The sequence below is a fragment of the Delphinapterus leucas genome, chromosome 19 (assembly GCF_059928025.1).
Source record: "Delphinapterus leucas isolate spDelLeu-1000000601 "Yukka" chromosome 19, BTC_Dleu_Yukka2, whole genome shotgun sequence".
NCBI classification, from domain to species: Eukaryota; Metazoa; Chordata; class Mammalia; order Artiodactyla; family Monodontidae; genus Delphinapterus; species Delphinapterus leucas.
In genome coordinates this window covers 22,667,211-22,679,219 of record NC_143147.1, presented here as the reverse complement: position 1 = coordinate 22,679,219, position 12,009 = coordinate 22,667,211, and the positions used below count along the sequence as shown (strand labels likewise).

Below are 12,009 nucleotides of genomic sequence, written 5' to 3'. Positions count from 1 at the left end.
GGCCTGGAGGTAAAGTGATGTCTTTGGGCTACAGTTAAACTCAAACCCCACAGAGAGTCCTCTCCTGCTCACTTGAGCTTATTTCAAAAAGAGCCTCACGCAGAGCCCAAATCAGTGGGAAAGACTAACGCTAGGTTCAGGCACTGAGTCCCCGCCACCTGCCTCCCCCACCCTGCTGTTACTAAGTCTTTTGTCCTTTCAAGACCGGGAAACATTTCCTGGGAGATACCCTGTACAATTTGTCAGAAAACAGGGGAAGGGCAAAGATTAAACACCAAAGCTACTAACATACAGAAAAGCAAACGTAATTAGGGAGAAAGGAATAGTCACCATGTGTTTGTGCTAACAAAGGTACCATCCACTTCGAAGAACCCAGACATCATTTCTGTTCCCCAACCAGTGTTTATCTTTGTACGTCTCTCATTTGTAATACCACTAAGTATTACGCAGCAATGAGCAGAGGAAATGGGTCAGTCTCTGGCTTTCAAGTAGTTTAATGAACATTTAGTACAGGATTGCAAAAGGGAAAGGAGTAGTTCTTTGAATGAGCGAGTCAAGTTTTTCTTTATTTAGAAAATTTCATCAATCTGCAAGGTGTACTTGGAATTTGCTTATTGTGAATTCAGCAACAGCTGTATGTAACAGCCAAGTTCCTTTTTACTGATGGGTCCAATCAATAGTTTCTTCTTTTGTCAGTGCCCATTATACCCCTCAGTGTCTTTTGCCTCCCACACAAAACTTCGTCTTTATTCTTATTTGCTGAGGCTAGATTTAGAAATAATTAAAGGCTTAAAGGATGAGGATTTTGATATCTGTAAGTGGCAGGCAGAAAAAAAGAGTCACCTTCTTATTCTTCTTAACTGTTGTTGAGTCATGGGAAAAGCAGTCAGCTAGCGACCTGTGCATGCGTCCTGGGCATGGTGACAAATCTGCAACACCAAAGTGCCTTTCTGAAATTTGGTCTAGGACTTGCACTGAATACAATGTCCTCCTCTTTCAGGAAACTGGCAGGGGGACAGCTGTACTCCTGTCCTGTCTCTTGGGAGGCTAGCATTATGCAGAGGTGCTCTTATAAGTGTCACTCATTGAATGGCAATGCAGCTGGCCATGTTGTACTCCCTGGGGACTTTAAGTCAAAGGAAGAGCACAGTGGAGGTGGGAAAACAAACTTTTTTTTTTTCCTGCTCTGGTGACTTAAAACTCTGGCACCTTAAAACAAAAATGCAGGGACTTCCTTGGTGGTCCAGTGGTTAAGAATCCGTCTTCCAATGCAGGGGACATGGGTTCAATCCCTGGTCGGGGAACTGGGATCCCACATGCCACGTGGCAACTAAGCCCTCAGGCTGCAACTACTGAGCCCACAACGAAGAGCCTGCGTGCTGCAATGAACACCCAGTGCAGCCAAAGATAAAAAACAAAAACAAACAAACAAAAAACCCCCAGAAAACAAGAATGCATTTCCAGGTGCCTGTGCTGCATTATCATAGTAAATGCCAACATAACCTCAACCAGAATTTTCCACCAGATTGGTCTGCTTAACTACACACCCAAGGAACTGTGGTGTATGCGCTGGGGGTGGGACAAGAAAGTTCAGAGATGGATTTCAGTACTCTACTCGTAACTCAAAGCAAACGACATTCAGCTTCATCTATCTTCTATCGCCATATCACTTGTAGAAGAAAAAATATACCCATTTCTGTTAAGAAGCAGGACACCTGCATTTCTAGGGAGCATCAAAGCAGACGGTTTCTTTTTATAAGCTATATAAAACCTTCAAGCAAATATTCTCTGCATGCCGCCTCCCTATTTACTGTTATCTGGGCTTACACAAAGACACGTATAAATAGGTGAGTTCACTGCACTGTTCGAACAACTTTTTGTTCTTGTTCACCGGGATCAAAAGCTCATTAACTGATCTGTAGTTATTTCCACCCCAAGCAGTTACCAATCAAACTGAGGTGATTAAAATCTTCCTCCTTAAACCAGGAACCAGGGGCCTCCAAGTATGAGAAGTGCCTATACACAGAAATTTTCTATTGTGGCTGGTGGGAGCCAGGTGGGCATCCTGCCTTAGGGCAGGTGGTGGATTTTTTTATACTTCCTCTAGGGTAACTTCCAGCCTTAGACTTCTTTGCTAAGAGGGGTCACCCAGAAAAGCTGAAATAGCAACATACCAAATCATCATAAGGTTCCCTCCACTGAGACACATCACCTTGACTGAGTTCACAGAAGAAATCCTTTACTTACTGTCATTACATAGACAATATAGGCAAAGACATTTAAGTGTGCTTAAATCAACCATCTTTTTCTAGGTAAGACTAAAAATTTAAAAATAAAAAGATAGGGGAAGTGAAAAGACAACCCACAGAATGGGAGAAAAGACTTGCAAATCATATATCTGACAAGGGACTTGTATCTAGAATATATAGAGAACTTTTACAACTCAATAATAAAAAACCAAATAAGCTGATAAAAATTGGACAAAGATCTGAATAGACATTTCTCCAAGAAAATATACAAATGGCCAAGAAGCACATGAAAAGATGTTCAGTATCGTTAGCCACCAGGCAAATGCAAATCAAAACCACAATGAGATAGCACTTCATAGCCATAGGATGGCTTTCATCAAGAAGACAGGTAATAGCAAGTATTGGAAAGGATGTGGAGAAATTGGAATGCTCATACACTGCTGGTGGGAATGTAAAATGATGCAGCCACTTTGGAAAATAGTCTGGCAGTTCTTCATCGGTTAAATGTAAGAGTTACCATATGACCCAGTGATTTCATTCCTGGGTATATACCTAAGAGAAATGAAAACAGATATCCACAAAAAAACTTGCACACAAGTATTCACAGCATGATTATTCACAATAGCAAAAAGAAGAAACAACCCAAATATCCATCGACTGATGAATGGACTACAAAAATATGGTATAGCCATACACAGAATAGCATTCAGCCATAAAAAGGAATGAAGCACCAACAAATGCTAGAAGGATGAACCTGGAAAACTCACTGAGCCCTTTTGAGTAACACTTGTACTTTCACTCAGAGCTTAATAAAAAACAATGTTTCATTCAACACACAGTAGTGACAATTTGAATTCCTTTTCAGTTCAAATCAGGTAATTTATTTGTCTTTATGATTTGGCTTTAAAAAAATTCTCTTGGGGCTTCCCTGGTGGCGCAGTGGTTGAGAGTCCGCCTGCCGATGCAGGGGACACGGGTTAGTGCCCCGGTCCGGGAGGATCCCACATGCCCCGGAGGGGCTGGGCCCGTGAACCATGGCCGCTGAGCCTGCGCGTCTGGAGCCTGTGCTCCGCAACCGGAGAGGCCACAACAGTGAGAGGCCCGCGTACCGTAAAAAAAAAAAAAAAAAAAAAACTCTTGGAAACATACTTGATTAAGAATTTTAAAAAGACCAACATGAATCTCATCTCCAGATTAAAATGAAGGCTGTACCTAAATATGGCTTTTGCACATTTAAACATGTAAAAAAAACCACACAACTCATTTACAAAGGCCCCAAACAGCACTAATGTACTAGTGGAGCCCATCTGTAAAGTACTTTGAGAGCCTTAAGGAACAGCAGGAGATGGATGAGATTATAACTGCATCCTACCTTTCACCGAGTATGGTAATTAATTTTGGGACAAGCCCGAAATGAAAAATTTCCTACAACAGTACCACTAAGTACTTGCCTTAAATTACACAAAAACTGTTACCTCTGAGAAGTATTACCTCTCTTTCTAGTTTTAATATTTCTGACGCTTCCTTTCTCAACCAAAGCCATCTGGGTCACAAACATTTTGTGAGTAAACAACTCATACCAAGTATTAGTCTTATAGCTTTAAACAGCGATTATCCCTTATCTTTGAACTAAAGTACTCATTTCATAAAAATTGGCCCCGGAGCCCCACATTAATTTGACGAAGCATGCATGTGAAATTGAGCTAAAGTTAAATGTTACTAGACCCCTCCTGTTTGAGTGGACCATTTTAAAACAATACTACACACCCAGATTCCAACACAACACAGCAAATGCAAAAATAAATAAAATACACACAAAACCAAATTAGGTTTGTTTATTGTTGAGTTATTTTACTATTGAGGGGGCAGAGTGAAGGGAGGGAGTCCAGATGCTGTCACCTCCAGTTCTTCAGTGCCAGGCTTCCAAGCACTTGGAATGTCAGAAACAAAAGATGTATAAGATAATGTTAAAATAAATGTATTTTAATTCACCACTTGCCTGATACTATTCTAATGACGAGCTAATAAACACAACAAAATGAGAAAAATCACCTCCTTAAAAGTTCAAACAGTATAGATTTTCTGCAAGGCAGTTTTCTACTGTGTGTGTGAAACCTTTCTTGTTATGACTCACTGAAAATTAAATATGCAAAACTCCAAGCTGAGCTTAGTTTTGCCTGTGCACAGAGACCTTTTTACTCTCATTCTTCGAAAACCTCATTTTGGATCATGCTGCCAACACCAGAGAGAGGAAAGCTGGCCAACAATTCCAAATATAACATGCGGAGGCAAATGCTACAGAAATCTGTCTGACGGGAAGCGACCATGCTGAGGTCTGCTGAGGTAGATGCACTTCTCAACCAGACCGTTCTGGTCCCTCAGACTGTTTGGAGCAAAATGCAATCAGAGGAAACCATCCAGGTTCCAGTCAGCCTCATCACCGATGCCCATGGTATTCACTTTATCAGTGAGAACAATCCTATCCATCTCAAACAGAAAGATGGGTCGGCGGCAACCAGAGCTCCACCAGTTAGTCTAATTTTTTTTTTTTTTAAGGCCAATTTTTAGAGACCAGTCCATGGAGATCAGTATTTTCGGAAAGCTCAACTTATTGCACGACAATTATGATAAAGGTAAGGTTCCCCAGGGAACACTTAAAAACATCTCTTCCTAATTCTCTAGGAGCAGGTTTAGTAACCCCTAACCCCACTCTGAATAATTGATAAACCAGTTAAACTTGGATAAAATGATTATACTATCACTTAAACAAATATGAAGACATCAGCTCCTCAAGTTTAATTCTTCAATGAGTTCATGGTACTGAACACAGGACAATTCATTCCCTCACCCAGATCATCAGAGAAAACCCAGAAATAGGGCTCCCAGTCTAACTGGGAAGAAAGGACTGTTCCTCATACAGAGCCCTGGCCCCTGAGATAAGACAAGACAATTAATACAGCTTATGTGACCAGTCATTTCCTCCAGCAGATTATCTTAGGAAAAATCCCCTGTGGTTATGGCCATGTCACTAAGCCCAGGAGGTAAAGCTTGCCTAGAATCACTTCGGGAGCATTTTACTAGATGCTGTTCACTGGGAGGCAAGCTGGCAAGGCCACCAGAGACTGAAAGAGGACTTGTCTCACAGAATTTTGAATGGAGACCCACAGCAGCACTGCAATTATGACCTACAGGGTTTGTAAAACGCCATCTTCACTTTTGAACATTCTGTACATAAGGAAAATTATCATTACTATGCTTACCTAAATAATCCAGTCTTAGTTAAAAAGGGAAGCAAGAGAAAATATAGTCACACCTCCTAACCTCACTCCCACATGACACAAATAAACAATAACGGGACAAATTACCATGAGCACACCCAGGAATCAAAATTTTCTGACACCATTAAGTGCTTGACCTAACTACTTGGGTTGAGATGGTTAATGAAATACTTCACTTGGGCTAGGAAGAGTGTGGGGTAGGAGGCAGGAAAGTGGGGTAAGCCTCACCTGAAAGAAGGGTTCCTGCCTTTGTACCAATATCTGCGACGTTTTGTGATTTATATAACTACTCAGATAAGTCAATGGTACGTTCAGTCCTGGCATCTTCAAAGAGGGAACTGGAGATGTGAAACAAGCTCTGCCTCATTTACTAGGATTCGCAAAGCTCTGATTACCAGTTCCCATTCATGGTCTTAAAAAAAAAGTAGTCAATGAAATGCACAGTCTGAATCTCACTAACAGCTAGAAACCCCTCCCTCTCTCCTACCAGCTAAAGTAGAACTGTTAATTGTTAAAATCTGACAAGACTTGAACTCATCAAATTCAAAGATTCAGGGGTTAGGTTTTATAGTTTGAAAGCCCAATCTCAGGCAAAACAGCACACTTTTTCTATGCCTGAAGTTTCCAATAAACAACTTCAGCTTTATTAAACAAACAATAATAAAGAGCTTACAAAATTCTCACTCAGTATGGGAATCACCATTCTTGGTTAACGGTAACTTCATTCTACAGGTAAAACATTAACCCACATTTTAAATCAAGAAGTCTACAATTCAGTCTTAGTATGTATCAAACAAGCACAATAAAAAAAAAAATCAGCTCCTCAAGTTTAATTCTCAACCAGAGCAACACAACACATCCAGGTACAAATCTCTTCTGTGCTCAAGAACAGCACAGGAAACTTGACAGGAGATTTTTTCCCCAGGTGGATTACACCTTATACCAACAGGAAGCAAAGGTTAAAAACCACAGAACCTTACTGCTGGTATTAGTCACTTCACAATAAAAATTTTAAAGCCATTGGCAAAGCTTCCTCCAGGATAATCATTTTTGTCCCTGCAACATTACAAGCCAAGATAGGGTGCTCTCCTGGGCAAAGGAATCTTGGGAATGGTAATGGGAGCTTCCTACAAAACTTCTGACTACAGACTTAATTTGCCCAGTATCAGTCATCTGTCTAATAAGTGTTCCAAAACCTGCAATTAGTACAAATATACAGTGGGCACTATTCCACCAACCGAGAAACCGAATGTGAATGGAACTGTGTAGAGAGCCTAAGGAAAACCTCACTTTTTTTTTTTTTTTTTTTAAACAGAGGGCTAAAAAAGGCAACATCAAAAACGGGTGGGAACAAACAGAACAGCCCCTCTCCTTCCCGCTCTCTCCAGCCATCTCCTCTCATAAACGTCTGCCTCAGTCAACTGTTGCTGAACAGAACAAGACCCATCAGAACAATTTGCAATCGGGGTCCCGGCGCAGATGTGGGATTTTTGTGGAGGGCAAAGGTGATTTCTCCAGGCAGAACCTGGAGTTTAAACTCTTCTTGGCCGGATTGTTCTGGGCTGAGCTGCAGAGGAGGATCAAGCAGCGGGCGACCAACCCTGGTCCCTCCCTTCCTCTTCGGTCTCTCCCCTCCCCTCGCGTTCAGTAAGCGTCGCGGGAGGGGGTGGGGGGAAAGCGCACAGCTTTTTTGCTCCGGTCCTTAAAAATGCCCTTGCGGAGCCACCACACACAATCCTAACCCCGGCAGCAAAGAATTCTGCAGCGAAGGGTTCGCCGATCCCGAGCAGAGAAGTGAAATCGGCGCCCAATGGCAATTTTAATTGTCTAAACCGGCCCGATTTCCCAAAAGGCGGCAGCGCGGGGCGGGGAGGGAAGAGGGAGGCAGCTCCGACAGGCAACAGGGGGCAAGCGGCGGCAGAGAAAGGGGACTAAAGCGGCAAGATCCCAGCCCCGGCCCCCGAGGAGCTTCCGCAGAAAGGACCCCGAGGCAACCCCCACCGTTCCCCGGGAGACGTTTGCAAATCATATATGCAGCCAAAATGGCGCTGAGAATAAAAATATAATTTAAAGGCAGGTCGCCATATTGTAAACAGAGAGGCAGAGAGAAGAGGCGGACTCGAGAGACACCCTCCATGATTTCTTCCACAGCCGGGAGCGCCCGGGCGCCGGGTCCCGCGGGTCTGGACCAGGGCAGCTCCGGCCGCCGAGGGCTCCGCGCACCCACCGCGAGGACAGCCCAGCCAGGCAGGAGCCCGAGGGCGGCAGGCGCGCGGGGAGGCGAGCGGCGCAGGGCCCGGAGCTCCTCCCCTTCCTCCCCGCCACCGTCGGCCGTGCCCCACCGGCTCCGTCCCGGCTCCTCAGCGACTTCCAATCCCAGATGGGGCTCTCCTCACCCCTCCCAACCCCCACCTCGGGGTCCGGACCCACAGCTGCTCCTCCCCCCCCCCCCAAACGGCCGGATCCGGGCAGCACCTGGGGGCGGGGAGGCGCTGGCCCCAGCGGCTGCAGAAAGCTAGCGGCTGCAAGCGCCCGTTATTTCGGCAGCCAGGGGTAGGCCGGGTGAAGGAATGTTCCGAGAAGGGTCCGCCAAGGGGCTCCGGAGGGGTCCCCAGACCTTACCAGCACTGGAGATGGAAGGCGGCCGGGCAGTGGTCACAGCACAGGAGATCCCCACCTTCTTTGCAGCTATCGCAGCTGTCGTGGTTGGTGGCCCTGCCGCTTCGCCGGGGCTCCTTCTCAGGCTTCCGACTCCGCTTTTCTGCCTCGTCCGTCTTGGGGGGAGCCAGCAGAGCTTGGATTTGCTGCACACACATACAAATGGCGTGTGTGCACACCCGGAGGTCCCGGGTGGTCCGTCGCCCCCCCGGCGCGGCTTCTCCGTCACCCACCCCTCTCCCCCCTTTTGTCCTTCTTCCTCCCATCCAGCCTGCTCCCAGAACCTCTCAGCCCCCGGAACCAGGGGGAGCCCAACCTAACCGCGTTCCTGCAGCACAACAACGAGAACGGCTTCTTCCAAATGGGGAGGATCAGAGTAGGGGGATGGGGAGAGGGTGCGCGGTTCCCTTCTCGCCACTTCCTTGTATGGACAGTGGGGGACTCCAAAGCCAGGCTCGGGAGAGGCCTGAAGCCCAGTACCCGGACGTGCTGGGGGAAGCACAAAGGGGCCGACAAGAAGGGGGTGGGGAGGCCCGCCGGTGCAACGAGATGGAGCGGGTTGGCGCCTCGGGAGAGCGAATCGAGGGCGGCGGGTAGGTGAAACTGCTGCAAACGTCCTCGGCGGCTGAGCGTAACCCCCCGAGTTGCAAAGATGGGAGGGAGAGTCTGGGTGAGGAAGAGCCCCCCCCGTCCCCCGGCCCTCTTGCGCTGCGAGCTCAGGGCCGGCTTTGTGGGGCGGAGGGCGGAGGTTCCCTCCCGGCGCTGGGGGAAGGGGATGAGGAGGGCCACTCTTACCTCCATCAGCCCCCCCGACGTGTCCAAGTCGTACACGATCGTCTTGGTCTCCATTTTCTCCCACATTCATCCACCTCCCGGGCTGGGCGCTCTCTGCTCCGGCCCCCCCAACCCCGGGGGGAGGGGGGAAACGGGGGGAGGGGGTGCTCCTGACCCCGGCCCCCCTTCTTTTTTCCAAACACGGGTCCCGACTTCCTCGCCCTGGCACCCCCCCCACCCCCCGGCCCCCAGTCCCCGGGACGGCAGCGTCCTCCCCACGGGCCGTGAGGGGGGAGCGGCCCCTCAGCCCCGGCCCGGCGTCTGGCTGCACGGTGGGTCCCGGCTCCGGGAGTCAGGCCTCGGCGGGGCCTAGTCCCACAGGCTAAAGCCGGTGCTGGCGACCGCTGGTCCGGCCGGGAAAGCTGGCGGGCGCTGCCATCCCGGGGTTGGGGGGATCGCAGTGGGGGTGAGAGGTTAGGTGAGGTTGTGGTACGTGAGGTGACTGCGGGGAGGGTGATGGGGGGTGGTCCCCGGGCTCCGCCTCTCGCCGCCGCCGCCGTCTGCGTCCCGGCTGCCGCGCACTTGGCGCAAACTTACCGCGAGCGCCCGCAAAGCCACCCGCGCAGGCGCCCCGGGATCGCCGCTCGCCGCGCGCAACCGCAGTGACAGCCGGCGGCCGGGCTCCCGCGCAGCCGCAGTGAGGGGGTACCCCCCAGCGCGCAGCCGCGCTGGCATTCGTCTGGAGAGCCGAAGCCCCGCCTTTCTGCCCTGCGCCAGCGTACTGAGAGAAAAGGGCGGGACTTGAGGTCTCGCGCAGGCGCCTGGGAGAGCGTCTAAGGGTCACCGCGCAGCCGCAGGAACATGGGGATGCTTCATCCATTGGTGTTTGAGTATAGACCAAGACGACTCTGTTCCCGCGCAGGCGTGTTGAGGATGCTCCCCTCCCGCCCCACAGCAACACAGCCGGCTCCGCGCAGGCGTATTGTCACCTGCAGGCCCTAACAAGAATGCTTCTCCTTTCGCCATTTTGGTAGTGGGATATAAACCACCGTGTCCTTGGTGCCCTCAGGCATGAACAGAAAGGAGCAAAGTGTGGTGTTGGCTAGAGCTGGTAGGCTGTCGGTGACAGCAAGTACTCCTAGGGATGTTGTACTGGACTCTGGTTCCAGCGTCAGGTGTGGCTGGACCAGGCGCCATATTGGTAAAGAGAAAAGAAAAGCCATCGCGACGGAAAACGATGCTTTTGGTGTCGGGTTGGATGGCTACTGTTCCCTCTTCTCTCCCGTTCCCAGCAGTAAATTTTAGCCTGAGCATTCCTGCCTTTCATGGTGATGAAAGGAGAGGTCAACCTGCCCCTTACTACCCTCTCTTGATCACTGTCCCTGAGAATTGCTTTCCAAGAGGAAGCCCAAAGCGAAGAGTTTGTAATGCTGACAACGCCCAGCTACCTGCCTACAGTGGACTTCAACTCCCAGTTTGCAATGCGCAAAGGGTCCAAAGGGCGAACGAGAGCGCATTGCATCCTGGGAGCAAGAATCGCGATGGCGCTGGTGGGTTATGGGGGCCGTAGTTCCGTGTGCATGCGATGCAGTGGACGGTAACGTAGACTCGGGGAAGAGTGATTTGCCTGCCGGAAAGAGATACTTTTCAGAGCTGCCGTGCTGCATGCTGGGATTTGTAGTCTGAAAGGCCTCACCTCGAATTCTGGGCGGGGCTTCACGCTCTCCACGACGCCCGCCCCTGCCCTTGGTACCATCTTCAGAGACTGCCAGTTATCTCTGCCTGACTGTAGATGAAGCGGTGGAGAAGGGAGTGGCATCATTGTGCCTGACACTAGGCGTTTAGTTGGCGTTGTTACCAGGTAGCTGTGTCCTGGCTCACTTTTGATGTTAAGGTGTACTTAGCATTCTCAGAAGCCTAAAACTGGAAAGGGCTTAAAAACCATCTCTTAATCTCCTCACTTCCAGATGCACAAAGAAGAGCAGTGATTTGCCTCGTTCACATAGTGAATGTATGGCAGACCTAGGAATGAAACAGCTCTCTTGATTCCCAGGCTAGGATACTGTCTAACTGCCTGCGAGGAGCTGCTGCTTTTTTGGGGAGAGTAAGGAGGATGATTGGATAGGGTGGGGATGTCGGTGTGTGGACTTAGGTTTCCGTTTTTCTGATTTTCCTAATGATCCTGTTGTTGTCTGGGAAGAACGATAAAGTCCTGGGCCTTATTGATCAAGCAGGGGAGTATATCATGTAGATCGGCCCTCTCTGCCCTCTACCAGCCTCAGCAAACAAGAAATCTTAGTGGCTATGGGCCAGAGATGTGGCCCTCAGAGAGAGGAGGGCTGAGCTAGAAGTATGGAAGTGGGCGGACCTCATCTCTTCTTAGGCTGTATTTCATGCCACAGACCCTCAGAAATGGATACATCATGTGCCCTCTCCCACTGGCGTCCTTCCTACGGCTCAGGGCCCAGCTCTGTTGATGTGTCAGCCTGAAGGTATTATGGGGCAGAAAAGTAAACCATTGGCACATGTCCAAAGAGCCAGGCTTGGCTTTGATCAACACCATCATTGCTGTTGAGAACAGACATAGGCATTAATGGGCTAAAGAGGGAAATAATACTTGGCTCTGTTGACAAGTGCCAGGGGAACTAATCACTCCACAAACCTTCCTCTCAGAACTTGGAGGATGAGGTCAGCCCAGTGGGGCCAGTAGTTGGTGCCACCTTGGAGAGCTCCAGCCCTGGCTGTTCCAGGGGGATTGAGGAGCGAGAGCAGGTGGGTTACAGATGCCTTCGGAAGTGACCTCTTGTGGCTAATTTAGGCACTGCATCCTGCATAGACTGGAGCCGCTCCATCCTTCAAGGTGGCTTGTGGTAGAACCAGGAGGTGGGCAGCCATGAGTGGTCAAGACCTCCCCGCTGGATGACTGTAGAATTTCTGGTTGCTGCTACTATTTCCGTCAGAGATTTTGTGTCATCTGGCTTCTGAGTGCCCTTAACTCCCTGTTGCCTCCCTCTTGCTCTTACTCTGGAGAGCAGCCATGCAGAGCATAC

At 49.1% G+C, this 12,009-nt stretch overlaps 1 protein-coding gene across 6 annotated transcripts in view; it reads right to left on the bottom strand.

Moving 5' to 3' along the window:
• The window catches only part of PHF12 (PHD finger protein 12), a 39,453-nt gene extending 30,340 nt beyond the window's left edge, over positions 1-9,113 (bottom strand). For all 6 annotated transcript variants that reach the window (XR_016388898.1, XR_016388899.1, XR_016388900.1 and 3 more), the window contains exons 1-2: positions 8,981-9,113; positions 8,150-8,331 (exon numbers count right to left, since the gene is read on the bottom strand). Coding sequence is in view for 3 of the 6 variants with exons in the window: in XM_089900691.1 (XP_089756817.1) it covers positions 8,150-8,331; positions 8,981-9,046 (248 nt within the window). In the remaining 3 variants the exon portion in view is untranslated. The remainder of the gene's footprint in view (positions 1-8,149; positions 8,332-8,980) is intronic.
• Between the last annotated feature and the right edge of the window lie 2,896 nt (positions 9,114-12,009).